Raw genomic sequence first — 26,567 nt, forward strand, 5'->3', positions numbered from 1 at the left:
ACCCAGGACAGAGCAGTGAGGTGGGGAGTGGAAAGCACGTGGCACAGATCTGAGAGAAAAGCTCTGCGTGACTAAAACTGCCTTCACTCATCAGGCCTCAGCCACAGGCAATCCAACAAGCAACACCTCAAAAGCCTAAAGTTATAGTTTAACTGCAATAGGAAAGAAAAATATGAAACAGAGGAAAATAGTAAAAGGAGTCTAAATTCACAGTGTCTGTCTATAAGAAAGTTGTCTAACTGGAAAACTTAAAACTCTATCAAAAAAAGAAAATTAAACAAAACATCCCAAGAAATTCAGGTTATCAAGTCAATTCAGAGCCAGGAGTACAGTCCTCATCTATAACCTAGCCCTGGACCCTGAGGCCAGCCTGAACTACACACATTCATTTTTTTTTTTAATTAGTTCAATTACAAAAATCAACATCTTTTTCTAACAGTATAATTCAAAAGACATGATGAAAAGTTCTTGTCAAAAGCCAAATAAAAAGTATTATACGATCAGCAGCTAGGTGGTGGTAGCAGTTGCCTTTAATCCTAGCACACAGGAGGCAGAGGCAGGTCTCTGAGTTTGATGCTAACCTGGTCTACAGAGTGAGTTCCATGACAGTGAGCCCTATACAGAGAAACCATGTCTCGAAAAAACAACCTATTATAAATTTAGCAAATGTGAATCAAAACTGCAAAACTTCACTGATACACTATGGCACATTAAAAAGGTAGAAAGAAATCAAGGCACTAAACAAAAGGCTCAGTAAGGTGAAAATGGAAATGTTAACCATTTCTTACAATGGTCTGAGAATATAGCTTAGTTACCAAAATCCCTGCCTGGCATTGAGAAGGGCCTGGGCTGGATCCTCAGCGCTGTATAAAGCAGGCATGGTAGATACACATCCGTAATCCCAGAGCTTGGGAAGTGGAGGCAGGGGGATCGGCACATCATACTAATTCAGCTAAGTGAGTCTGAGTACTCTTCTCTGGGGTGAGGAGGTGCATGCTGCAGCAGGCATGTGGAAGCAGAGGACAAGCTGTGGGTAAAGGTTTGGCCATAAGCCAATGACACCCCAAGTTCAATCCGCAGGGTCCATGTGGAGGAAGACAAAATCCTGCTCGTTGCCCTCTGAGCGCCACGTGTTGTGTGGCATGTCTGTGCACATGGACACACCACAAAGACCAGTAAATACAGACAATAAACCAGTACCAGGGCTGGGAGAGTCTCCATGGTGGAGTGGACAGCTTGCCTGGCACACTGGCTCTGGACTGACTGAAAGGTGGGGATGAAAAGTGAGACCAAGTAAGCAAGCAAGCAAAAGCAAAGTGTTACACAGGAGGCTGGGGTAGGGAGGCGGCTGTGCTAGTACAGAGCTTGCTAGCATGCACAAAGCCGGGTCTGATTCCCAGCACCAAAAACCAATGTGGTGTAAGACATGATCTCAGGTGAAGGCAATCGTGTCAGAATCTCAAGGTCATCTTCAGCTGTTTGTGGAGTTCAGGACAGTCTGGGATGCGGAGGACCCTGTCCTGGATGGATGGACAGACGGATGGACTAAAGTCCCACCCTAAATAACCCTAGCTCTGAGTCAGGGACAATAGCTGACACCTGTAATCCCAGCACTGAAATGTCTGAGGCAGAAAAACTGACATGAGTTCAAGTCTAGCCTAGGCTACACAGTGAGAGCAGTCCAGCTGGACGACAGTATAAGACCTGGTCTGAACCCACTTGATAGAGTTACTGACCCTTCTCAAGGTAGAGCGCTTAAGCCAGTCTTGAGCTCCCGACTTTAGGTGTCTGAGACCCTACCCAGTTTTAACTTTTTCTTCCTTCTTTCCTTCCTTCCTTCCTTCCTTCCTTCCTTCCTTCCTTCCTTCCTTCCTTCTTTCCTTCCTCCCTCCCTCCCTCCCTCCCTCCCTTCCTCCCTTCCTTCCTTCCTTTCTAATGAAGCAAATTTGTTGATTCATTAAAGATACCTTAAGAAAGTAAGGCACACTAGCAAATATGGCTGCAGGCTTCTCAAAGAAAGGGCCACAGAAAGTAAGACAGTACTCAAGTGTGGGTATAGGCTCCAATTTTAAAATAAGGCAATCTAGGCCTGGTGGCACAAGCCTGTACTTGAGAGGCTGAAGCGGAGACTGAATTCAAAACAGCTTGGCTGGGATGCAGAGTAAGGCTATGCCAGTGTCTGAGTTAGGGTTTCCATTGCTGTGAGCAGACACCATGACCAAGGCAAGTCTTATAAAGGACAACATTTAATTGGGGCTGGCTTACAGGTTCAGAGTTTCAGTCCACTATCATCAAGGTGGGAGCATGGCAACATCCAAGCAGGCATGGTGCAGGAGGAGCTGAGAGTTCTACATCTTCATCTGAGGGCTGCTAGCAAAATGCTGACTTCCAGGCAGCTAGGATGAGGGTCTTAAAGCCCACACCCACAGTGACAAACTTATTCCAACAGGGTCATACCTTCTAATAGTGCCACTCCCTGAGCTGAGCATACACAAACCATAACAGCCAGACTGTGTAACTTACTCAAATCCTACCTCAAATTTAAAAGGAGCTGGGACTCAGTTCAAGAGATCCTCTACATTGAAGGGAGAGGTAATTAAAGAAGAAATGGGGGAGGAAGACAGGCAGGGAGGAAGGGAGAGAGGGGCCAAGATGGAGAGTGTGATTCTGCTCAGGGTCATTTGCTCCCAACCTCAATGGCTCTAGAAATTTCGCCCCCCACCCCCACCTCAGTTTAACATCATCTAGGAATTGGCTTCAAAGGCAAATCATCAGGACTGGAAGTGCGGCTTAACTAGAAGAATGACTGCCTAGCATGCAAAAGCCCTAGGCTCCATCTCAGCGTGGCACAAAACCAGACAAATTGACACACTTAAGAGTTGGAGGTAGGAGGATCCGAAGTTTAAAGTTACCCCCTAAACAGTAAGTTTGAAGCTAGCCTGGGACACAGAAGAGCCTGGTGTTAAAAACAAACCAATTGGGGGCTAGAGAGATGGCTCAGCAGTTAAGAGCACCGACTGCTCTTCCGAAGGTCCTGAGTTCAAATCCCAGCAGCCACATGGTGGCTCACAACCATCTGTAATGAGATCTGACGCCCTCTTCTGGTGCATCTGAAGATAGCTACAGTGTACTTAGATATAATAATAAATAAATCTTAAAAAAAAAAACAATTGGCAAATTATCAGGTCTCATCTAAAAAAGGTAAATACAAAGCTAAGGCGCAGCACCCACTGAGCCCCACCCTGCCCTGTGACCATGTGAAGCACTAAGTTAAAAACCACCGCTATACCTCTGGATACTCAAACATACTCCAGCATCAACTGGGTCTTTGCATTTATTTTCTTTTTCTTTTTTTATATGTGTATGGGTGTTTTGCATGCATGTATGTCTTTGTACCACTTGTGTGCAGTGCCTGAGGAGGCCAGAAAAGGATGTCTATTCCCTGGAATGGAGTTACTGACAGTTGTGAGCTGACATGTAAGCTCTGGAAATCAAACTTTGTCTTTTGAAAGAGCAGGAAGTGTTCTTAACCACTGAGCCTGGGGTCCTGTTCACCAGTTCTTCACACTGAGGAGGTAAAGCTGAGAGGTGCTGCCTAACTCAGACATAACCTCTAACAGCATCCCTATTACCTCCACCTTCCACACAGTGCTCATGAGAGGCTTCTCTGGATGAGCAAAGGTGAGGCCAGCAACGAGAGCTGTCTGTAATCTCTAACTGTGAGCGGATCTCTGAGCAGTCCTGTGGGAAAGGCAGCAGTCCTACATGCCCTAGTTAGAGCATGATAGTGGTGCCCATGACAGACAACACCCAGTACCAGGCAGCCCCTCCTTGGAAATGCACAGACTCCTCTTGGTAGTCAGCATTATATCAGAAGTAATTTTTCTTTTAAAATAAAAGAATTTGACTTTCACTCCAAATATAACAAAACTAACAAGAAGAGCTCATTTTGTACTGGGAATCCATCATCTTAAACAATGGAGGTAGAGAGCTGGAGAGAGGGCCTGGCAGTTAAGAGCACTGAATGTTCTTCCAGGGGACCTGAGTTCAATTCTCAGCACCCACATGGCAGCTCACAACTGTCTGTAATTCCAAGGTCTGACACCGTCACACAGACATACATATGTGAAGCAGGCAAAACATCAATGCCTATAATATAAAAACAAATTATTAAAATGAACAATGAAGATAGAACCTCTTTGCTGGAAGCTTACTTTTCCAAAGTATACCAACACTGTCCACCCTTTTAGGGGCAGGGAAAAATATCTACCACATTCTACCTTTAACTTCTTTTTTTTTTTAAAGATTTATTTATTATATGTAAGTACACTGTAGCTGTCTTCAGACACACCAGAAGAGAGCATCGGATCCCATTACAGATGGCTGTGAGCCACCACGTGGTTGCTGGGAACTGAACTCAGGACCTCTAGAAGAACAGTCAGTGCTCTTAACCACTGAGCCATCTCTCCAGCCCCTCTTATTTCTTGCCATCTCAAAACCTGCATCCTTAGCCATCCCCCCCCTACATATTCATTCATATTCATTCATTCATATTCATTCTCTCTCTCTCTCTCTCTCTCTCTCTCTCTCTCTCTCCATCTTTCCTTTTGCCTCCCACATTTTCCTCCTGGGAATCTTAGGTACGCTCTATGCAGAGCACTTCCTGAGGAGACTGGGTGAGCTGCATCCGCATCTGTGATTGAGAGGGGGCACTGAATGTACCACCTCTGCATGCAGTCCAGCTTCACTCACAACAGCCTGACCTGCTGCTGTCTGAAGCTTGACATTCACGTCTAACCCCACCCCCGCAGGCCTGCCCTACCCCAATGCAGCACAGCCCCCCCCCCAATCTCTGCTTCCCAAGCACAGGCAGTACTGTGGTAAATTTGTGGGGCCCAGGCCCAATTTGATTTTTTTAAACACTCTTAGAAATTAAAATCTCTAAATCTTTCTTTCCTATAAAACAAGGGAGTTTAATAGTCTTAAAATCAATTTGGGCCTTGGGTTTTTAATTACATAATATTAAGAAAAATAATAGCAATCTACCAACTAACTTTATCTCAAAAGGAAACATCTTTATATCTCAAATGTGCTTTTAAATGATTTTGGTATGAGGCTGGTGAGGTGGCTCACCAGATAAAGGCACTTGCCACCAAGCCTAGCAACCTGAGTGTTTGATCTTTGGGACCTACATGATATAGGCTGTCTTCTAACTCAGATGCACACACATACACCCAGATAGACAGACAGACAGACAGACAGATGAAAACAAAAATAAAAATATTCTGGTATGGTAGTTCATTTCTACCCATGTCTTCCCCCTTTAAACTTTTCCAACAGCTCCAAAACTGCTAAGATGACTTCTGGGATGGATGAAATAGCTTAGCAGGTAACCTGAGAGCTCTAGTCCCAGACCCATGTAGAGGTGGCAGCCGAGAACAGAATGCACGCAGCTATCTTCTGAACACATACTCACTGTGGCACATTTGCTCATAGAGTCACACACACACACACACACACACACACACAGAGACATATAAACACAAATTAATAATAATAATAGATTCTAAAATTATTATTGCTCCTCTTTATTTATTTCTATATGTGTGTAGGCTCTCATGTAGGGTCAGAGGACAGCTTGCAGGAGTTGATTCTGTCTCTTTACCCTGTGGGTTCCCAGATCAAACTCTTGTCATCAGGGCTAGTAGTCAGTGCCTTTACCTACTAGTATCCTGCTGGCCCTACTCTAAAAACAGAAATAACATAAATAAATAAATAAATAAATAAATAAAATTTAAAGATAGTACTGTTAGCAGGAAGAAGTGGTAAGATAACCTATAAACCCACCACAGGGAGGTAAAGCAGGCCTGGACTACCTAGCAAAACTTTATCTCAAAAACAACAAAATCGGGGTTGAGGGAATGGCTCAGGGTTGAGGAATGGGTAAAGAGCTCCCTGTGCGAGCGAGCATAAGGACCCAAAGTTAGATCCCTAGCAGCCACATAAATAGGCAGATGCAAGGACAGCTGCAAACAACATCAGCCCTGGGAGAGCAGAAGCCTGTCTCAGAACAAGGAGTGACAGAGGAAGACCCAGTGTCAGCCCCCTGCCTCCACACAGATGAGTGTTTGGAGTGTGTGTACGACCAGTTCTGTCAAATAAGCTAAAACCAAAATTCTGGTTTTTTGGTTTTTTGTTTTTTTGGGGGGGGGTTTTGCTGGGGGTTAGCCAGGAGGGTGATCAGAAGGAAACAGTCTCATGTTGTCTAGTCTGCACTCACACCTGATATGTAACCAAAGCAGTCTTTGAACTTCTAGTCATCCTGCTTTCCTCCCTCCCAGGAGCTGGGATCACAGAATGTGCCACCACATTGGTACAGAATCCATTTCTACATTTTCTGTTTTATCAAAACTTACATTCAAAATGCATACAGCATTCCCTGAGCATTCCAGGCCAATCAATGTTCAAGTCTGACTTCAGAGGTTGCTGCTGTTTGGGGTAAGGACTTGCACATGCTAGCCAAAAGCTCCACCACTATTGTCCAAGTTCACCTCTGTTTTTATCTCAACCGCAACTTAACAGAGTTACAGAAATTGTTTTAAGAAGTTGTTATCTTGATTTGTTCTATGCTGGTCTTAGACATAGGTTTCTCTTTCTTTGTTAACAGCAGCTTCTAGCTAAGTCTTTTTTTTTTAATCTTTTAAAGACCATTTTATTTATATGTGTACACTGTTGCTGTCTTCAGACACCCCAGAAGAGAGCATCGGATCCTATTACAGATGGTTGTGAGCCACCATGTGGTTGCTGACATTTGAACTCAGGACCTCGGGAAGAGCAGTCAGTGCTCTTAACTGCTGAGCTATCTCTCCAGCCCCTTAGCTAAGTCTTAAAGACATCATTACTGACAGTAGCAATGCCTTTTTTTTTCCCCCGAGACAGGGTTTCTCTGTATAGCCCTGGCTGTCCTGGAACTTACTCTGTAAACCAGGCTGGCCTCGAACTCAGAAATCCGCCTGCCTCTGCCTCCGGAGTGCTGGGACTAAAGGCATGCGCCACCACGTCCAGCGACAGTAGCAATTCCTAACTGCTCCCAACAGTACATGCAGTTTTAGAGAAGCCATGAGGTCAGAGAAGTTCTTAGCTCGTGTCCTTGCTATTAACACAGTTAACAGCATCTTCACTAAGAACCTGAGAACAGCATACCCCAACTCAGTGGCTCTCAACCTCCCTAATGCTGCGGCCCTGTAATACAGTCCCTCATATTGTGATGACCCCAATATGTTACTTCATAACTGTAATTTGCTACTGTTGTGACTTCTAATGTAAATACCTACATTTTCTACTAGGAGATTCCTGTGAAAGGGTCTTCACCCCCCCAACCCACAGGCTCACCCCCCCAACCCACAGGCTGAGAACCACTGCTATAGTTCCATTCTGAAGCTAGATCTGTTAAGAAACTCAAGCCAGTGTGAGTCTGCATTCTCAGACAACTCTTCTCAACTGCCCGCGTTAACCGGTCCTCACTCCACCTATCCAGAGAAAGACCTTCCTTCTATGAATTAATTCTATGTTGTTCAGTAATTTTGAAAGACAGAATTCATTTTTTTTTTCTAAGTATCCACAAGTTAACTAGGGCAAAGAGATTGAGTTGGTAATTCAGAACTCAAAAGCAGGCCATTTTTCTAAAGGCAATAAGTATGACACTTAACTCTGGACCTTAAAATCTACTTTTCCACAGAACATTTTCTAGTTTCCTAGAACAACGCAGCCCAGGAACTTACTCAGAACACAACCTGTAACTACTTAGGGGGAGATTATTCCCTGAGGCTCCCACTCGAGGCCACTCATGACCTGACTACTGACAGGAACAGCGAGCCCTGAGAGCAGTCTGGGGCAGTTCACTTGGGGATCGCTATGCCGATTATCTGTCTCAAACATCAACACAACTAACTCCAGGCCCCCTAATGCTTGGGGTGTTCAGAGTCTTATCCTGCTGAATTAGGAAATATGCTTGTACTTTAGCATACAGCAAAACAGAATTAACCAGAAATTCAGGTGGTGTATAAATGAGTCAGGGTTCTTTAGAGTCACAGAACTTTAGCCATCAACAGTGTGTACACATCTAAGGCAGAGAGAGCAAAGGTCTCACCCACCACTCTGTTCTGAGGCAAGGCCTCTCTTTTTTTCCTGTTTCCCTTTCCTGTCGCCCTTCAGTACACTCCAGGCTAGGCGACCTGCGCACCTCTATCCTGCCACAGAAGTCACAGGCACACGAGGCCGGGTCCAGGTTTTTATGTGAGTTCCAGGAATCTTGCATGCCAAACACTTTTACCCATTGAGCCACTTCACAAGACTGAAAGAAATTAAGGCTAAAATCCCCACACAAAAATATCTATTCTTACACTGATTTGGGGATGGGAGGACTAGAGTATGGTACAGTAAACACACACACACACACACACACACACACACACACACACACACACATTCGGAAGGTCCTACAAGCACAGTCACATTTTTCTTTAACAAGTTTGCATACACAGCCAAACAAGCATTTGGTTAAGATTCTAGAACAGGCAGTAGTAGGCAGTGCACACCTTTAATCCCAGCACTTAGGAGGCAGAGGTAGGCAGATCTCAGTGAGTTCAAGGACAGCCAGGGCTACACAGAAAAACCCTGTCTCGAAAAAACAAAATAACAAAACAAAAAGATTTTAGGACTACAGAATATGAGAGGTTCTATAAAAAGATTCCAGGACTTATGATACGGCATGTCCAAAACTCTGAGTTCAATTCCTAGGACTTTTTTTAAAAAGCAATTTTAATAAGCCTAATTCAAGTTGACTTTACTCAAGGACACATACACAGTTCCCACTTCTAAAATGAAGAAGTAAATAATGAAGTTGGGCTCACACCTGTACACCAGAAGACTAAGAGTTCAAGACAACCTGTGACCCTAAGTTACACAAACCCTATCTGGAAGGAGGAGGAGGAAGTGAAGGAGAAGGGGGTAGGGAGAAAAGGGAGGAGAGAAATGAAAAATCATAAATCTCAACATGAGTAATTTAGAACTTTAAAAACAGGTATTTTTCAGGAGGGACAAAGACTTCATATTCTTGCTAGGTTTAGTAGTGCAAAGCTGTAATTTCACTTAGGGGTCAGAAACTGAAGGATCCCTGACTCACATTCATCTTCAGGATTTTGTAACTAACTGCTGAGTTAAGAAAGGCCTCTCCATCTATCAGTGAGATGCAGTGAAGCACACCAGATAGGAGATCCTAGAAGTATGGCCACCTCAGTCCTATCCCAGGTGACCCTTTTATAGAGGCAGTGCTGCATGCGAGCCAGGGCCTTGTGCATACTAGGCAAACACTCTACCACTCAGCTATATCCCCAGTTCCACAGGTAGCATCACTAGAAGCTGTATGTGTCTACACATAAACTATTTAACCTCTCCATGCTCCAGTTTCTTCATCTGTACAGTAAGTATGACAGGAGTATATACCTTAGAGGACTACAGTGAGGATTAATTAATTAATCCACGTAAGTTACTTACAATAGAGCCTCACAAAATAAGCACACTTTAACGGGCCAATGTTATGTGGAGCTCTAGATGGGCTTGATGACTCCTGTCTGTGATTCCAGCACGCAGGAGGCAGAGGCAAGACTGCTTTATAATCCAAGCGCTTGAAAGGCAGGTACAGCCAGCCTGGCCAAGCGGTAAGACCAAGACCAAGGAGACATCTTGCCTCAAATATCAACATGGACGGGGCCTAAGGAATGATACCCAAGGCTCACCTCTGGTCTACATGTGTTGGAAGGGTTGGGAAGGAGGGATGACTGGGGAAATCAGCTGACAGAAAAGATACATGTCAAATTGAAGCATGAATAGTAGTGGTGGCACACGCCTTTAATCCCAGCACTCGGGAGGCAGAGGCAGGCAGATTTCTGAGTTCGAGGCCAGCCTGGTCTACAAAGTGAGTTCCAGGACAGCCAGGACTACACAGAGAAACCCTGTCTCGAAACAAACAAACAAACAGAAGAAGAACAAAGAAGACCCAATTAATTATACTGATCTTAAATATTAAACAAAAAATGTAAGCTGTCTCAAAAACTTCTATTTTTACGTGGGGGCGTGGGGTACCTAACTGCATGTATAGAAGTCAGAGCTCCCAGTGCTGTGTGGGAAGTTCTTTAACCACTGAACCATCTCTGGTGGCTTGAGTCTGTGCTTTAAAGGATTAATTATCAGGGTCATCATATTGTACCCATTTTTGTTTGTTTTTTAACCAGGGACTCCTGTAGTTCAGAATGGCCTAAGAGTCCACATATAATGATAGCCTGTTTCACCTGCCTCCACCCCTCAGGCGTTGGGACCACAGGAATGATAGCTAGTCATATCACTACCATTAGTCTCTTTTTTTTTTTTTTTTTTCCGAGACAGGGTTTCTCTGTGTAGCCCTGGCTGTCCTGGAACTCACTTTGTAGACCAGGCTGGCCTCGAACTCAGACATCCGCCTGCCTCTGCCTCCCAAGTGCTGGGATTAAAGGCGTGCGCCATCACACCCGGCTAGTCTCATTTTTGTTCTCTGTACTCGTTAAGGGCCAAGAATCCCTGGGGGCTGGCGAGATGGCTCAGCAGTTAAGAGAACCGACTGCTCTTCCAGAGGTCCTGAGTTCAAATCCCAGCAACCACATGGTAGGTCACAACCATCCGTAATGAGATCTGATGCCCTCTTCTAGTGTGTCTGAAGACAGCTACAGTCTATTTAGATATAATAATAAGTAAATCTTAAAAAAAAAAGACTCCCTAATCCCTTTGTTCTGATGCTAGCCCATTGTCATACCCCTTCAATGAGGTGCTATTGCATGTCTGCATCATCTCTCAAATCCTAACTATGCCTAGTACACTGTAGACAGGTTTACCCAGTCACTAATTTTAGTGGCTACCAGACTGCAGGGAATAGTCAAGAGCTATTTGTCCAGAAGAAACATATATTTATAAATGAAACAGTCCAGGTGATAGTACACAATTTAAGCTAAAATAAAACAACTCCTGATCAACACACTAGATTAAAAGAGGAACTATTATTTTGGTTTTAGGAGCTGGTGTATGTAGCCCAGGCTGGCCTAAAGCTGCTACTTCTACTTCACCAGTCACATTAGAATTACAAGCATGCACTACCACTCTAGAAAATGTTATGGTCAGACAGTGATGGCTCACTTGGGAGGAACTCAGGTAGGTTTTGTGAGTTCCAGTCCAACCTGGTCTACAAAGTGGGTTCCAAGACAGCCAGGGCTACACAGAGAAACCCTGTCTTGAAAAAGAAAGAAAAGGAGAGGAGAGGAGAGGAGAGGAGAGGAGAGGAGAGGAGAGGAGAGGAGAGGAGAGGAGAGGAGAGGAGAATAAAAACTTACATCTTCCACTAAAAACTGATAAAAATAGAGCCAGTAAAATTGATTATTGATTAAGGAACCTGCAAGCAAGCCTGGCAATCTGAGTCTGATTCCCAAAATTCTCATGGTAGAAAGAGAATCAACTGCCATAAGTTGTCCTCTGACTTCCACTGCATGCTACAGCACAGGTATGTGTACAGATACACACACACACACACACACACACACACACACACACAGAGTTTCTATTTAAAAAAAAAAACAACTAGTAAGCACAGATACGTGTGTAATTTTTTAAAATGTATGTGTGAATGTTTTACCTGCACATACGTATGTGGGCCATGGGTGCCTGGTGCCTGTGGAGGTGAGAAGAAAACACTAGATCCTCTAGAACTGAAGCCTGGTCCTCTGCAAGAGAAGTGCTTAACTACTATGCCATCTCTCTAGCCTCTCCTAATGTAATATGTAATTTTTAGTCTCATAAATTTAGCTTTCAAATTAGTAATACCCTTATTTTAAAGTCTTAAAAGGGGTAGAGAGATGGCTAAGCAGTTAAGAGCACTGGACTCTCTTTCAGAGGTCTGGAGTTCAGTCCCAGCAACCACATGGTGGCTCACAACCATCTGCAGTGGGATCCCATGCCCTCTTCTGGTGTGCACTCATGATTATTTGGACAGTCTTACTGGGAATTGAACCTATAGCCTCAGGCACATTGAGGAAGTACTCTGCCAACTGAGCTACAGACCTAGGCCCTAGATAGGCTCTCGGGTTGTTGCTGTTGTTGTTGCTCGAGTGTTTTTGTTTGTTTGCTTGCTTGGTTTGGTTTGGTTTTTCTGGACAAGGTTTCTCTGTGTAGCCCTGGCTGTCCTGGAATTCAATCTGTAGACCAGGCTGGCCTTTAACTCAGAAATTCCACTGCCTCCAACAGTCAGAGTGCTGGGTTAAAGGCATGCACTACTACCACCCGACCTGGACATGCTCTTTATAATGAGGCTGCCAGCAGTATTTGTGCAGAAATAGGTTTATGTCCAGATTTCCTTAAACAAGGATAGAATCATGCAAAAAGCAAGAATCAAAGTCAAACTGTGAATTTGGCTCCCAGGAAGATGGGCCAGCTCATAGCTATCAACTTATACAGAACACACAGCGATATGAATTATGGACAGTCCTTTATCCACACACTAAAAAGACTCCAGGCCACTATTGCTGTTTGTTTTGAGGTTGCTTAACCAAGCAAGTTTGTTTTGTTTTGAGCAGCGGAATCCCCTTGTTGCCCGAGCTACCCTCAACTCTATATTCAAGGATGACCTTGAACTCCTCCTCTTAAGTTTACAGGGTGCTGAGAACAGAACCTAAGGTCTCATACATGTTAGGCAGGCATTCCAACTGAGTTCACCTCTACAAACAATTGTTTGGTGTATTTTATGTTGTCTCTGTCTCTGTCTCCCTTCCTCCTTCCCTTCCTCCCTCCCTCCTTCCCTCACTGTTTCTCTCTCTTGTTTTTTGGATTGATTTATTTTATGCATTTGAGTGGTGTGTCTGCATGTACATCTGTGTCCCTCTCTCTTTCTACCTTTTCTCTTTCCCCCCACTTTTCTACAATAAAGCTCTAAAACCACAGACTGTCTCTGATCATCAAAGTCCACCATGCTTGAACGATGGGATACTTTCACCTAAAGAGCCCTTCTAACTTCCCGCTGGAAGGTCTTCTTGTGCTCTAGCCAGGGGACTCTCGCCAGCGTGGGAACCATCAAGCGCCCTTTCCCCCTGCCCTCTTCTCTCTTCAGCTCCGGGGCTCAGTGCCGCCCAGGGGCCTCCATTCTGTTCTCAGCTCTTCCGCAGCTGTATCCAGCGTGGGATGCTGGAGGCTGGAAACCTGGTGCCTAGGACTGCCCCTTGTCCACCCCCTCCCCCTGCCGAGCTGGGATTCCATGGCTTCCCACAGCCAGACACCCACCCGGGACCCCATGGAAAGCGTACGGCAGTCTCCCACGTCCACCCGCCCAGAGCACCAGAACTCTGGTGGGACACGGGTTTTCTCCCACTCCCCTTTATTCCCCTGGCGCCCACGGCCCCACACAGGACACCCAGGCCTACACAGAGAAACCTTGTCTCAAACAAACAAGCAAAAAGGAAAAGCAGATAGGCAAGAAAGAAAGAAAGAAAGAAAGAAAGAAAGAAAGAAAGAAAGAAAGAAAGAAAGAAAGAAAGAAAGGAAGGAAGGAAGGAAGGAAGAGAAAGAAAGAAAGAAAGAAAGAAAGAAAGAAAGAAAGAAAGAAAGAAAGATCATTTTCACTAAAAGTCTAACAACAAAGCTTAGAAGCACATCATAAAATTGAGTAGTGGATATTAAGAGTTTATACCTGGGGACAGGTGAGATGGCTCTATGGGTTAAAAGGCATTTGTCACCAAGCCTGAGGACTCATCCATATGGTAAAAAAAACCAACTTCTGAGTTATCATCTGATAGCCACATTTATGTGCACACACATACACAATATTTTAAAAAAAAAAGTTTAAAACAAACAAAAAACAGGCTAAGCGATGTAGCTAGCTCTGTTAGTAAAGTGCTTGCCTAGTATATATGAGGCCCTAAATTGAGCATGGTAACACCCACCGATCTCAGCACATGATCTCGGCACTGAGAATGTGGAGACAGAATGATTAGAAGTTCAAAGTCGGGGCTGGAGAGATGGCTCAGCGGTAAGAGCATTGACTGCTCTTCCAGAGGTCCTGAGTTCAATTCCCAGCAACCACATGGTGGCTCACAACCATCTGTAATGGGATCTGATGCCTTCTTCTGGTGTCTCTGAAGACAGCTACAGTGTACTCGTCATATATATATAAAATAAATAAATAAAATCTTTTTAAAAATACATTAAAAAAAAGAAGTTTAAAGTCATTCTACATAGCAAGTTTGAGGCAAGCCTAGGCTATACAAGTCTCTATTTCAAAAAAATTTTTTAAAGAAAATACCTGATTGATTACTTTAAAGCAACTTATTACCACATATCTGAGAGGAGGTTTTGGTTTTTTGCTTTTGTTTTTGTTTTTTTTTCCTACTGTTACAAATTAACTTCACTGCTTCCAAAAAAAAAAAAAAAAAAAAAAAGTCCTGAAAGCCAGGCTGGTTAACACAGGTCTGTAATCCTAACAGTCAAGGCGCTGAGGCAGAATGCCCACAAGTTCCAAGGCTGTCTGAGTGACACCTTGAGACCATTCCCGACAAAGCAAACACACCTCCACTAGAGGAGCTCCAGATGGCTCAGTGGTTAGGAGCACGTGCTGCTCTTGCTCTTGCAGAGGACGCAGGCTCTGCTCCTAGGCAGCTCACAGCCAACTGACCACCAGAGAACTCCAAGTCCAAGAGACCCAACACTCTCTCAGCATCCATGCACAGCTCACAGGTGTGATACATTCATACACACATACAGAAAAAGAAACAGTTTTGAAAAAACTAAATTAGTGGAGCATCTCTACAAAACAGGCAGAATATGTATTTGACTTTCTAGAACAGTCATCCTAGCAATACAAACATGGAGGTAAACAAACAACTACCTACACACCTTCTAAAGTAATTTTCGATTATAATTTCAGATTAGGAAAAAAAAATGTCCCAGGCACAGTCTTGTGCTTTTTAAAGCTTCAAGTACTTTGCAAGTAGTAAATTTAAAAGTCTGAAACACACTCTCGTCAGCATTACAACAACGCTCCATTATCCACTTTTGGATGCTGTCTCCAGATAATTTTTAATCCCCGCCTGACTTTTCCTTACCAACAAGAGCTTGGATACCATCTTTACCCTGCCTGCCCCGTTACTTGCTTGTGCTTAGGGAACTATAATTACAGTGGTCCCGCCTCTCAGAACATCCGCACAGCACAAAGCCTCTTTGTAGGGTTTCGGGAAGGGTGTGCTCCCGGCTTTCAGGAGGAGGAGGAGGAGTGGCAGTGTGAGGAAGGAGAACTGCGGCTGCTGTGGTGGGCTCAGTTTGGCCTGGTCCTGCTCCTAGGGGTTTTCTCTTCTGTGTCCCACAGCCCTTTCTCTCTTTCTTTTGTTTTGTTTTGTTTTGTTTTGTTTTGTTATTGTTGTTGTTGGTTTTTGTTTTGTTTTGTTTTTTCGAGACAGGGTTTCTCTGTGTAGCCCTGGCTGTCCTGGAACTCACTCTGTAGACCAGGCTGGCCTTGAACTCAGAAATCCGCCTGCCTCTGCCTCCCAAGTACTGGGATTAAAGGTGTGTGCCACCACTGCCGGGCTCTTTTCCTTTTTGAGAGAAACTCTTGCTAGGTAGCTCCCAGCAATCCTCCTGTCTTACTCAGCCACACTCAGCCTTTGGGGTTTGCCTCCCTGCTCGGCCTCTATACTCCCTGCATGGGAATAAGGGAGGGCAGAGTCAATCCTGACACAGGCACTAAGCCCAGAGTGGCCAGGAGCAGAGAGACTAGAGAAGGGGGACAGCAGTCGAGTCTGCCGTGTAATGCACTCCTGGCCCCTCTGGAACCTCAGCAACAGCTGGCAGCCAAGGCCCTCACTCCAGGGAATTGGTGCTCGCTCAGCCTGGACTTTACCATCACTACTGAGAGATGCCCACATATGTATGGAAGCAGCGTGAGAATTTAGGGAGGACACAAACTTAGTTTTTATTTTAATCAAGATAACCCAAAAGCCAAACAAAGAGACAAACAAAAATAGGTTTTTGTTAATCACGAGCATCTCAAATTAGTGAAGGCAACTCTGAAACGAAACGTGTTTTACTTCAGCCTACCCACCCTTGACGCTAAAAGGCACTAAAGCAGAATGAGACAGGAACCATCTCTTCTTCAACTCTAGGAACACACAAAGCCCACGCAGAACACACCCCGCCACCTGGCTACTCTTCCTTTCATACACACATACGTATCTTCCTCTTACCACTTTTCCCCATTTGTCTCAACAAAATCCAACACACACGCATTTTCGCTCCTTTATTTCTACACATATTTTACCACAAAAGCAGAAAATGCAGAAACAGTCCTCTGCGTTCTAGCTTGCCCTAAACAGAACACAGTGAAGCCCCATCACCCTACACCTGCCCCTCATCACCTCAGTCTCCATTCTACCCCAAATGGCACTCCTATCCAGTGAAGGAAACAAGAAAGGAAACAGTCCCATCACTTTGGATGAGGTCTACAGTAAGATCTGTAGATCCTCCTTGTGTGGGCATGAGGCCATTTTATGTTCATTAAACATTACTATTTACATATAATTTCTTCAAATTTTCCTTGCAGACATCAACAAATACACAATGGGCTTCTCTCTCCGCCACCTCATTCATGTTTCAAAATAATAAAAAGGACAACAGAGCCCACTTCACATGCAGCTCTCCCTCCAGCCGCAGGAGTATCACTTGACCATGACAACTGTCCTGGAAAGCACTCTGCCATCATTTGCAAAGGCAGTCAGTCTATCCTTGGTACATAGTACTCCTTTCTCTCCCCAAGAAAAAAAATGAAACAGCAGAAAGCACGAACAGTAACTTAATGGAAAATAAATGGGTAAATACTTTTTAAATTGGCTAAAAAGCCTCTGGTCTCAGAAATTCAGGAATGCTACGCTAGTATGAATGAAAAACTGAGATAGAAAAATAACATTCTATGTCCCAAAGTGACCGCTGCAAGAACCTAAGAGCAAGCATGGGATGAGGCTACGTTCTCACCTTTGTTTACCAATGCTGCTGTCTTTCTTACAGATTTCTCTCATTATGTTTTTCCATAAACCATTTCCTGCTTATTCTGTATTATTTCTCCAGTCTCATAATAAAGTTTATCACATAAAGCTGGAATCTTTGATTAGGATTAATGTAGTGTTAAAAAGGCAGGACTGAAATCCTTTTAAGGATAAGTTCATGTGGAGAGCTAGGAATGTGTGTCAGTGGTAAACTTACAGTTTATTGAGACTTTAGGTTCAACTCTTGGAACTACCAAACCGAGGACTGGGGATATAACTAAATTGGCAGAACACCTGCCAAGCATACACAAAGCCCTATACCTGATGCCCAGCACAAGTGAAAGCAGAACTATAATTCCAGCACTCAGGTGGCACAGGGCGATCAGAAGCTCAAGGCCAGACCAGACCAAACAGCAACTCTGAGACAAACCTGAGAAACGTGAAACCCTGGCTCAAAACTGCAAACAAGAAAAACTCACACAGCAAATTCTTCTAGAGCCTCAAGCCCAACACCAAGCCGGCCTTCAATCCAGACTCAGAGTTAAGTGTGGAGGACACAGTGTGGAGGACAGTCACTGCTGGACCTAGGGGCCCAGAGCTGGCAGGCCAGGCTAGTTAATACTCTAGTGTGAGACTGAGAAACATGGCCCCTTCTGAGGGTATAGAGTGTCTTTTTTTTTTTTTTAATTTGTTGTTTTGCCTGTGGAAGCCAGAGAAGAACCTGCAGGCGTTGGTTCTCTCCTTCTACCATGTGGGTCTCAGGGATCAAACTAAGGCCACTGGACGTGATGTCAAACAACGCCATCCACTGAGCCACTGTGCCAGCCCTTAGTTGCTCATCCTGACAAAAGGTTCCACCCTCAGCTCTACCTGAAATAGCTGGTCTGTTCTGGAGATCATGTATGTAGCCCTATATAGCAGTCTTGCTTAAAATTAACTAAAAAAAAAAAAAAATTAGAACCTCCCGGAGCCATGCTGCACTTCTAAAACGAACCCATCAGAAAGCACCTCAACAAAAACAGGCATTTCACAGAATTCAACATCAGAAATTCTCACCTTTAATATAAAATCCTTAAATGAATCAAGACTAAAAGTCTACCATCTAAGGAAAATTAGTAAATTTGAGAGAGGAAACTTCTAAGTCAAGGGGTAAGCAATCATTTCCTAATACCCAAAACTTCTCTCATGGTTTCAAACACTGAAGCTCAAATGCAGATAATAAGCCAAAACACTACAGGAACCTCCATTATCTGCAGAGGATAAACCAATGTGCTCTTAAGAAAGGCGTGAGGGAGACTTGAGAGCCGCTCATCAGGTAAAGGTACTGTGGTAACCCCCGTGGAACCCCTGGGACCTACATCCACCTCACACACAAAGTAAATAAATAAATGTGAAAAGAAAAGGGGGCCTGAGGGCTGGAGTGCAGCCAGTGACAGAGTGCATGCTTATTAGCATGGGCAGGGCTGAGACCAACCCCCCAGGCCCTCCTAAACTACACACATTTACCATTTGAGGCTTGCTTTCTGTTAGCCCTCTTGTTATTCTTCTCCCAACTATAAAAAGACAGAGCTGACAATGAGGTAGAAGCCTGTATATTTTGATAAAAAGTCCTCTTGTGAGCCCCTTATCCACCTGCCCTGAAGTAAGAGGAACTGGCCAACTGGATTAAGATGGGCATGGCCAATCAGGTATGCATACCTAAAATCCTAGCACTAGGGAATTGAAGCAAGAAAACCTGTAGTTCATGACCAGCCTCGGCTACAAAGAAAACTGGAAGCCAACCTGAGCTACATGAGACCCTGTCACACACAAAAAAATAGCAAGAATATTGGGGACATAGCTTATTTGGTTAAGTATCCGCCTACATGCACCAAGCACCAACACAGCATAAAATGGATTTGGTGCAGGCCTAGAATCCCAGCACTCCCACCATTAAGGTGTAAGCAAAAAGACTAGAAGTTCAAGGTCATCCTCAGCTGCAAAACCAGTTCAGTGCTAGCCCGAAACACGTGAGACTACCTCTAGAAGAAAGTGAGTTAAAGAACAGGCTATGGTTAATGACATTCAATCCTACCTTTAGCAGTTTTCTTTTCTTTATTTATTTCCTTTTTTTTTTTTTCCTCTGCCCTGGCTGACCTGGAACTCATTCTGTAGACCAGGCTGGCTTCAAACTCACATAGAGCCACCTGCCTCTGCCTCCCAAGTGCTGGGAATAAAGGTGTGAGCCACCACTATAATGAGTATTGTGTGTGTGTGTGGTATGCATGCCCACATATACATGTTCCAATGGCGGGAATGCAGGTATGTCCAAGTGTGAATACATTCATATGGCAGACAGAGGTTGGCACTGTGTGTCTTCTTACATCACTCTCCACTTTGGGTCTCTCACTTGAACCTAAAGCTTGACAATTTGGCTAGTCTAGCTAGCCAGCTTATTTGGGGCATCCTCTCTCTCTCTAACTCCCAAGCACTGGGATTATAGGCAGCTGCCTGTCATTTACCTGGTGCAAAGGATCTGAACTGTGGTCTCCAGGCTTGCTCGGCAAGCACTTTACCCATAAGCCATTTCCCAAGCAGCTCCTATGTCATTCCTTTATGCTCCACAAAGGAAGGAAGTATTTTGATGGCCTATGCCTGTACTCAGAAGCTGGCGGCATGGACATGGAGAAGAAGGCTGGCCTGAACTGAAAGGACCCGGTCTCAAAGTGATAAATATCACATGGTTCAAATCATACCCAGTCATGGAGCAGGAACAAAGCACAGCCTGGGGAAGGGCCTAGAGGCTGGGCTCTGGCAAATCTGAAACAGGGCCTCAAACTCTAGCAAGTGAGCCCGTGACTCGGGTGGCTGGGCCTATTGTCTACCTGGTAAGTCAGAACGTGCCGGAGCAGTGTCATCTTTGACAAAGCTCCAACTGCTGATCTAGGTCCTCTAGAAAATTTAGAGAATCCTCTATGTTCTCCAGAATAAAATAAATTCCAAAATAGAAATTACCCATGGCTAGAAAAAAGGTTCAGCAGTTGAGAACTTATCCATGCTTTCCAGAACTCACGTAGCTCCTTACAATGAAACTACAGTTCCAGGGGATGCAATGCCCTCTTCTAGCCCTAGACACCAGATATGCTATGCTATACAGTCATTCATGCAGACAAAACACCCATACTTATATTTTTTTAATTAAAAATAATAACAAACTTTTTTCTCTTTACTCACAGCAAAACTAGGTTACAGGTCAGAAAAAGTAAAAAAAGAAGCCCGGGGCCTGGAGGCCAGGGCCCGGGGCCTAACAGACTACGCTGGAGTAGATGCTGTAGTTACAGATCCAGCACTATAGGACAAAACTTTATGTTCTATAAACAAGAAAATGAGAGACATCTGAGAAATATTTCAGACATCTGAGAAATATTTCAGACATCTGAAAAATATTTAGAATAATATATGAATAATATATTTAATCTCTATAACTCACATCCAACACTAACAAATCTTAATTTGCAATTTCCTGATCTGAATTTAAGTAATATTAAGTACAATCAGAGCCCTTTGCATACCAGTCTTATCCCATGCTCCACCTTCTCTACCCAGAGATAAGTACTACTTGTGAATTTTTGCAGTCCCGACACATGTGTTTACATTACTATGTATGTATATAACCACAAATAGTTTTGAGTTTTCAAAATACACAAGTGGAAAATTTCTGTAAAAATTCTTCTGGGAGTTGCTCCCCCAAAACATATCAGGTTTTTAATATACATCCATTTGTGATACATTAGCTATAATTTACTGAGGTGGCAGGTTGAGATAAGTTTTTTAGTTGCCCATGCTGGCCTTGAACTTGTTCCACCTCCAAACTATTAGAATTACAGGTATGTGACACCATTGATGCTTTTATTTATGTCCTCGAAGAGCTGTAATATTCAGCTGTGTGGGGGCCCTGGGCGTGTGCGTTCACTGTTCAATGATTGCAGTGTTCACAGGTACTCCTGCACACACCTGCTCATGTGGATGCGAGAGGCAGTTTAGGCATCTTTCTCTACCGCTATTCACCTTATTTTCTTGAGGCTGAGTCTCTCACTGACTGTAGCTATTAAATCTACAGGGTGCAGCTGCCTCCACACTACCTCGCAAGACGAGGGTTGAAGGCAAACACTGCCACAGCTGGCTTTGGGTCTTCATGCTTTCATAGAAAGCACTTCACCTAGTAAGATATCTCTTCAGACTGTGCAAGGGTCTTTCTAAAAGTTTATATGGCCCTACTGGTGCCATATATGAGCTGGAATTATATATATATATATATATATATATATTTTATTTTATATGCATTGATGTTTTGTCTGTATATATGTCTGTGTGAGGGTGTCAGATCCTGAAGTTACACACAGTTGTGAGCTGCCATGTGGGTGCTGGGATTTGAACCCAGGGCCTCTGGAAGAACAGTGTTCTTACTCACTGACCCTTTTCTCCAGCCCCTGGAATAAGATTCTTGTACTTCTCTTGTATTTATTATTGTCTTTACCCATTTTAGATAGATAGGTACGTCAACCAGCTTTTAACTAGCTATTTGTTACACTACTACTACTCTCCAAGGTGGTTGCACACAGTTCCGTTCCCATTAACAGTATATAAAAGTACAGTTTATTAATCCTAGCAGTCAAGTCAGGAATTAGGGAAGGTGCATCTCTGTGAGTTCAAGGCCAACTTGGTCTACATAGCAAGTTCCAGGACAGCCAAGACTACACAGTGGGGCCCTGTTTTTAAAAGTATTTCCCATCTCCCACAGGGCTAGAGCTATAGTTCTGTGACAGAGGACTTGCTTAGCATATAGGAGGCTGGGTCCTACCCTTAGCACAACAACAAAGCAACAGAAGTTTATTATTTCTCTACAATCTTACTAATGCTCACCAGAACATTTAAGTTCTGCCTGGCTGACAGGAATGAAATAGCATATATTGCTGTTCAATTTACATTTGTCTGATTACAAGTCTTTGACAAATAAATGTTCATACACACACACACACACACACACACACATATACATATAGGTGGAAATACATGCTAAATGTGTTTCTTATAGTCACAGTTTGTTTGTACTATTAGGAATAAAACCCAGGGCCTGAAAGGTACTAGACAAGCACTCTCCCTTCTATTACATTTCAAAACAGGATTTTGAGGCTCAGCAGTTATGATCACTGGCTACACTTGAAAAGGGCCGAGGCTCAGACCCTAGCACCCAAATGAAGGCTCACAACAGCCTGTAACTGGACTTCCAGAGTTTCTGACACTCTAATCTGGCCTTCATGTGATGCACATACATAAACACCTGCAGACAAAACGCTCACACATGCAAAATAAACCTATTAACCAGGTGTGGCAGCACAAGTCTTTTTAGTCCTTCCACTCAGGAGGCAGAGGTAGGTGGATCTGTGAGTTCGATGCCAGCCTAGTCTACAATGCAAGTCCAGGACAGCTAGGGAAGGCTTAGAAAAACCCTATCTTGAAAACACACAAATAAGTAGATAAATAGATAAATAAATAAATCTTTAAACACATACATACATACATACATACACACACACACACACACACACACACACATACACACATGCAAATCTGTAACAAAATCCTAGGATTTTTCCTAAATTGACCAGGCTTCCCACTTGCTGCGGTGACCAGCTGGCCTGAAACTCTTAATCCCTCAGTCTTCCTAGTGCTGGGACCACAACCCCAAAGCAGCCTTCCAACAGCACCCAAGACAGAAAGCTCAGGTACAGTGCAGGACAGTAAAGAAACAGCTGACTTTAAGGAATCAATCTGGAGAAAAGGCCTTAATTAATTCACTTGCTAATTAGTCTTTCTCTTCCTTCTTTTGTCAAGCCTTACTTTCAAGACAATACCTTAGGCACTCTAGGGTCTGTATCCTTAGGGATGAGAATGAAGAAAGTAGGTGAAGTTAAGGGCAGCATGAGTCTATAACATATTACAACTGTCCTTACCAAAACAAAACCAAAAAAAAAAAAAAAAAAAAAAACCACACACAAAATTATGTCAGACCCATAGGAAAACTCTATATTGTAGACAGCGCTCAGCTTGAAGAGGCTCACTTCAAACTTACCCTATTTGCTTTGCTTGCCTTTTGGAAGCATCCCAGTCTTTTTCTCTAAGCTATCTGCTCTCCTCCCTCCCCTTCAGCAATCCCTTTATCTCCCTTCCCCCACAATAACTACATACCCTCTCTTTTTCCCCATTCCACAGCTTCTACTGATCTTTCCTCATTGCCTGCTATCCTTCCATTGCTTTCTCCTCTGGAAATAATTATTATCCCCTCGCCTTTTCTAAGATGCACGCAGAGTAAAAGCAACTCGCCTAATCACCCCAAGTAAGAATGGATTCCTCCTGAATTGTAAAGCAGGCAGGAGGGTGAGTTGTCCTAACCCTCCCAACTTCCTTCCCCCTTCTAGGACAGCTGCTCTTCCTCAGAGAATTCTCCAAGTGTGTTAAGTCCAGACCATCTAGAAAAGGCTCGGATGGCCTTCTGTCGCATGCATGCTTTTACCAGGACCAGTTATGTATTTCTGTTCCGGGCATAAACAAAACTCGGGCAATTTCCTGGAAAAAGACACTGTATAAACAGGCCTCCTTCCCTTTCATTCCCGCTGGGCTGGCTTAGCCTATGCAGTAGTGAGAAGGCTGACCTGGAGAGGGCCAAACGGTCCCCGAGTCAAGTTTCCAAAGCTCTACTCCACTACCTCAATAAAACCCTCTCGGAGCACATCCCCCTCCCCGCCCCCGGCAGGAGTCCTGCTCGCTCCAGCTCCCAAAATCGGCTCCCCAGGGCACTAAGCTCCCGAGGCAGCTCCTGTTTCTCCTTCCTACCTGTCCTGGTCAGCTTAGCATAGGTTAGCTACCCTGGTGGGTGTGCCAGGGCGCAGGCCCCAACCCCCTTCTTCCTACCACTCCAGACTCAGGGGCTGGGGACTCTGCCTCCTCCTCCCAGCCCCCTCGGCTGACGGCCCGCGCCAGCTCCAGGGTGGCCCTGGTTCTCAGCCAAGACACGACTCTAGCTGGCTTTGTGACCTTGGGCAAGTCACTTCCCCCGGTAAGCCTCAGTTTCCTCCCCGGCAGAGCCGATTCCTCACGAGGTCCTGCCCTGCCCACCCCGCAGGAAGGGGCTGCCCAGCGGGTGCGAAAACGCTTTGTGAGGCGCTCTGCCCGGCGGAGGAGCAGGGCTCCCGGGGTCTCCCGGGCTGGACAAAGCTGTGGCGGGCAAGGCTCCTCCCTCTCCGCGGGACCCCTTGCCCCGGACTGACCCTCACCCCTCCCCGCACAGCCCGCCCCGCCCCGCCCCGCCTCGCCGGCAGACCCCGTACCTGCTCCGGGCGCTCTGCCGCAGGCACCGACACCCTGCGCCCCGCTCCGAAGAGGCCCGTGGCCCGGAGGGCTAAGGCGGCCGGCGGTGATGGGCTCGGGCCGGGGCGGCGGCGGGGGCGGCGGGGGGCGCGGGCGGCGGGGGGGCCCGAGCTCGGCGGGCCCCGGCCTGGGAGACGACGACCGAGGCTGGAAGTGCGCGGCGGCGGCGGCTGAGGCGGCGGCGGCGGCGGCGACCGCGACCGCGGCGGCGGCGCTTCCGCTCATGGCGGGGCCGCGGGCAGCGGCTCGGACTGCGACTCGACTCCGGCGCGGCGGGCGCTGGCTGGGCCCGGACCGGCGGCGAAGGAGGCTGTGGCGGCGACGGAGGCGGCTCCCGGCGGGCCAGGAGGCGGAGCCGAGCCGCGGCGGCGGCGGCGGCGGAGGGGGCGGGGACGCCGGGGGGCGGGGAGACCGCGCCGCGCCGCCAATGAGCGCTGGGCTCCGGGCCGTGGCTCCCGGGCGGCGTCTAGGGGGATCCTCAGCAGCCGCGGCCCGCCCAAGCGGGGAGGCCCGGGCCAAAGCTCTCGGCATCTGCGCCCCAGCCCGGTGCTGCCCCGCCCCCGGCCCGCCTCCGGGGCGCGGCCGCGGGCCTCGGAGGCCAGGCCGACCGCTGCGCAGGCCCTGCCGCTCTGCTGCCTCGGGCGGTGTCTGCGCTGGGGAGTGTACCCCGGTCCGCCCCGGTTAGCCTCAGCCTGCCGGGCGTTCCTCTGCCTTCCCTGCGCCTGCCTGCCTGCTTGCTTCCTGCCTCTGCCCCCTGCACGTCGGTCCTCCCTCCCGGTTGTCTCCTCAAAGTTTGTGCTTTTGAGACACTTAGGAAAGAAACTCTCTCTTCGCTTCTGAGGCTGATTGGTGATAGATCAGTCTCCGCGGAGCCCTAGAGAACCGCAGAGGCGGAGACGCAAGAGTTGGAGATGAACGAGCGCCCTTCCCTGAGTCCTGGAGACCCATCTTGAATTCCCAGCAGAAGCCAGTCCGACTCAGCGGTGGTCCTCGCCCCTGTCTCCGACTTTCTCTTCCTCTTTCTCACTTTAAATACCCTTGTCGGGAAAGCCCTGACAGGAAGCCGTCCAGGCAACTGGGCCTAATCTCAGAAGAGGAAGAGGCTTCGAAGTGAGGAAACATTCGGAGCTGTACTGAAGGCTTTCCTATTATTTGGGGAAGATTTCTGAGGATTCAAAACACCATCATTCCCCCTCCCCCCGGTCTGCCCTCTTTTCTCAAATGCGATGTTGGCGGCTGAACCGATTATCTTCCCATCATTCTCTGGCTCTCGGCGTTATCCATGGAAGAGCAAAATAAACCCAACCATGTGCTGAGTAGAGTCTCTAAGTACAGGCATGTGGGTAAGGGTGCAGCTAAGCTGCTGGCTAGATTGTTTTAATAAAAATTAGCCTCAGCTTTTTCCCTGCACCATGCAAAGAAAGACTGGGAGGGCAAAGCAGACGATCTTTGGCAACAGACATTTCCAAGTCCGCAGTTGACACTAGATGATGCATTGTCTTTCATCTATCCGGTCATTAGCGGTGCTCAGAAATGAAGCTACGACGATAATAACGATATTGTCCAGGCCTTCAGAGAGCTTGCAATCTCCTTGGAGGTCAGAGAGTCTTAGAAGTTATGGATGATAATTGCATCAGAGAAGATCATTCTTGGTCACTTGAGATATTTGTAGTCAAATTTCTGAGCTACACAGAACCTATCTCAAAAAACAAAAACAAAACAAAACAAAAAAAAACCACACACACACACACACAACAACAACAAACCTTTTAAAGATCTTAAGAGCCGGACGTGGTGGCACACGCCTTTAATCCCAGCACTCAGGAGGCAGAGGCAGGCGGATTTCTGAGTTCGAGGCCAGCCTGGTCTACAAAATGAGCTCCAGGACAGCCAGGGCTATACAGAGAAACCCTGTCTCGAAAAACCAAAATAAAATAAAATAAAATAAAAAAGATCTTAAGGATGAGTAGTTCACCAAGAAGGACAGCTCGGGGAAGCTGTACTGAAACACAGTGAGATTATCTTTGACCAAAGGACCTAAATTTTCCTGCATTTCATCCC

General features: G+C 45.7%; 1 protein-coding gene and 1 non-coding gene across 6 annotated transcripts in view; both read right to left on the reverse strand.

The window, feature by feature from the left end:
- The window catches only part of Rnf38 (ring finger protein 38), a 107,696-nt gene extending 82,867 nt beyond the window's left edge, over window positions 1–24,829 (reverse strand). For 2 of the 5 annotated variants that reach the window (XM_011250117.3, XM_011250116.3), the window contains exon 1: window positions 24,467–24,568. Coding sequence is in view for 2 of the 5 variants with exons in the window: in XM_011250115.3 (XP_011248417.2) it covers window positions 24,467–24,731 (265 nt within the window). In the remaining 3 variants the exon portion in view is untranslated. Of the gene's footprint in view, window positions 1–24,466 lie in introns of all 5 variants that reach the window. The other 3 variants (NM_001379574.1, NM_001379580.1, XM_011250115.3) reach the window with 2 other exon arrangements.
- Window positions 12,119–12,191, reverse strand: Mir5106 (microRNA 5106). Its single transcript, NR_039565.1, has one exon. It is a non-coding gene; the product is annotated as a microRNA 5106 (primary transcript).
- Window positions 24,830–26,567: the final 1,738 nt, after the last annotated feature.

The sequence above is a fragment of the Mus musculus genome, chromosome 4 (assembly GCF_000001635.26).
Source record: "Mus musculus strain C57BL/6J chromosome 4, GRCm38.p6 C57BL/6J".
NCBI lineage: Eukaryota > Metazoa > Chordata > Mammalia > Rodentia > Muridae > Mus > Mus musculus.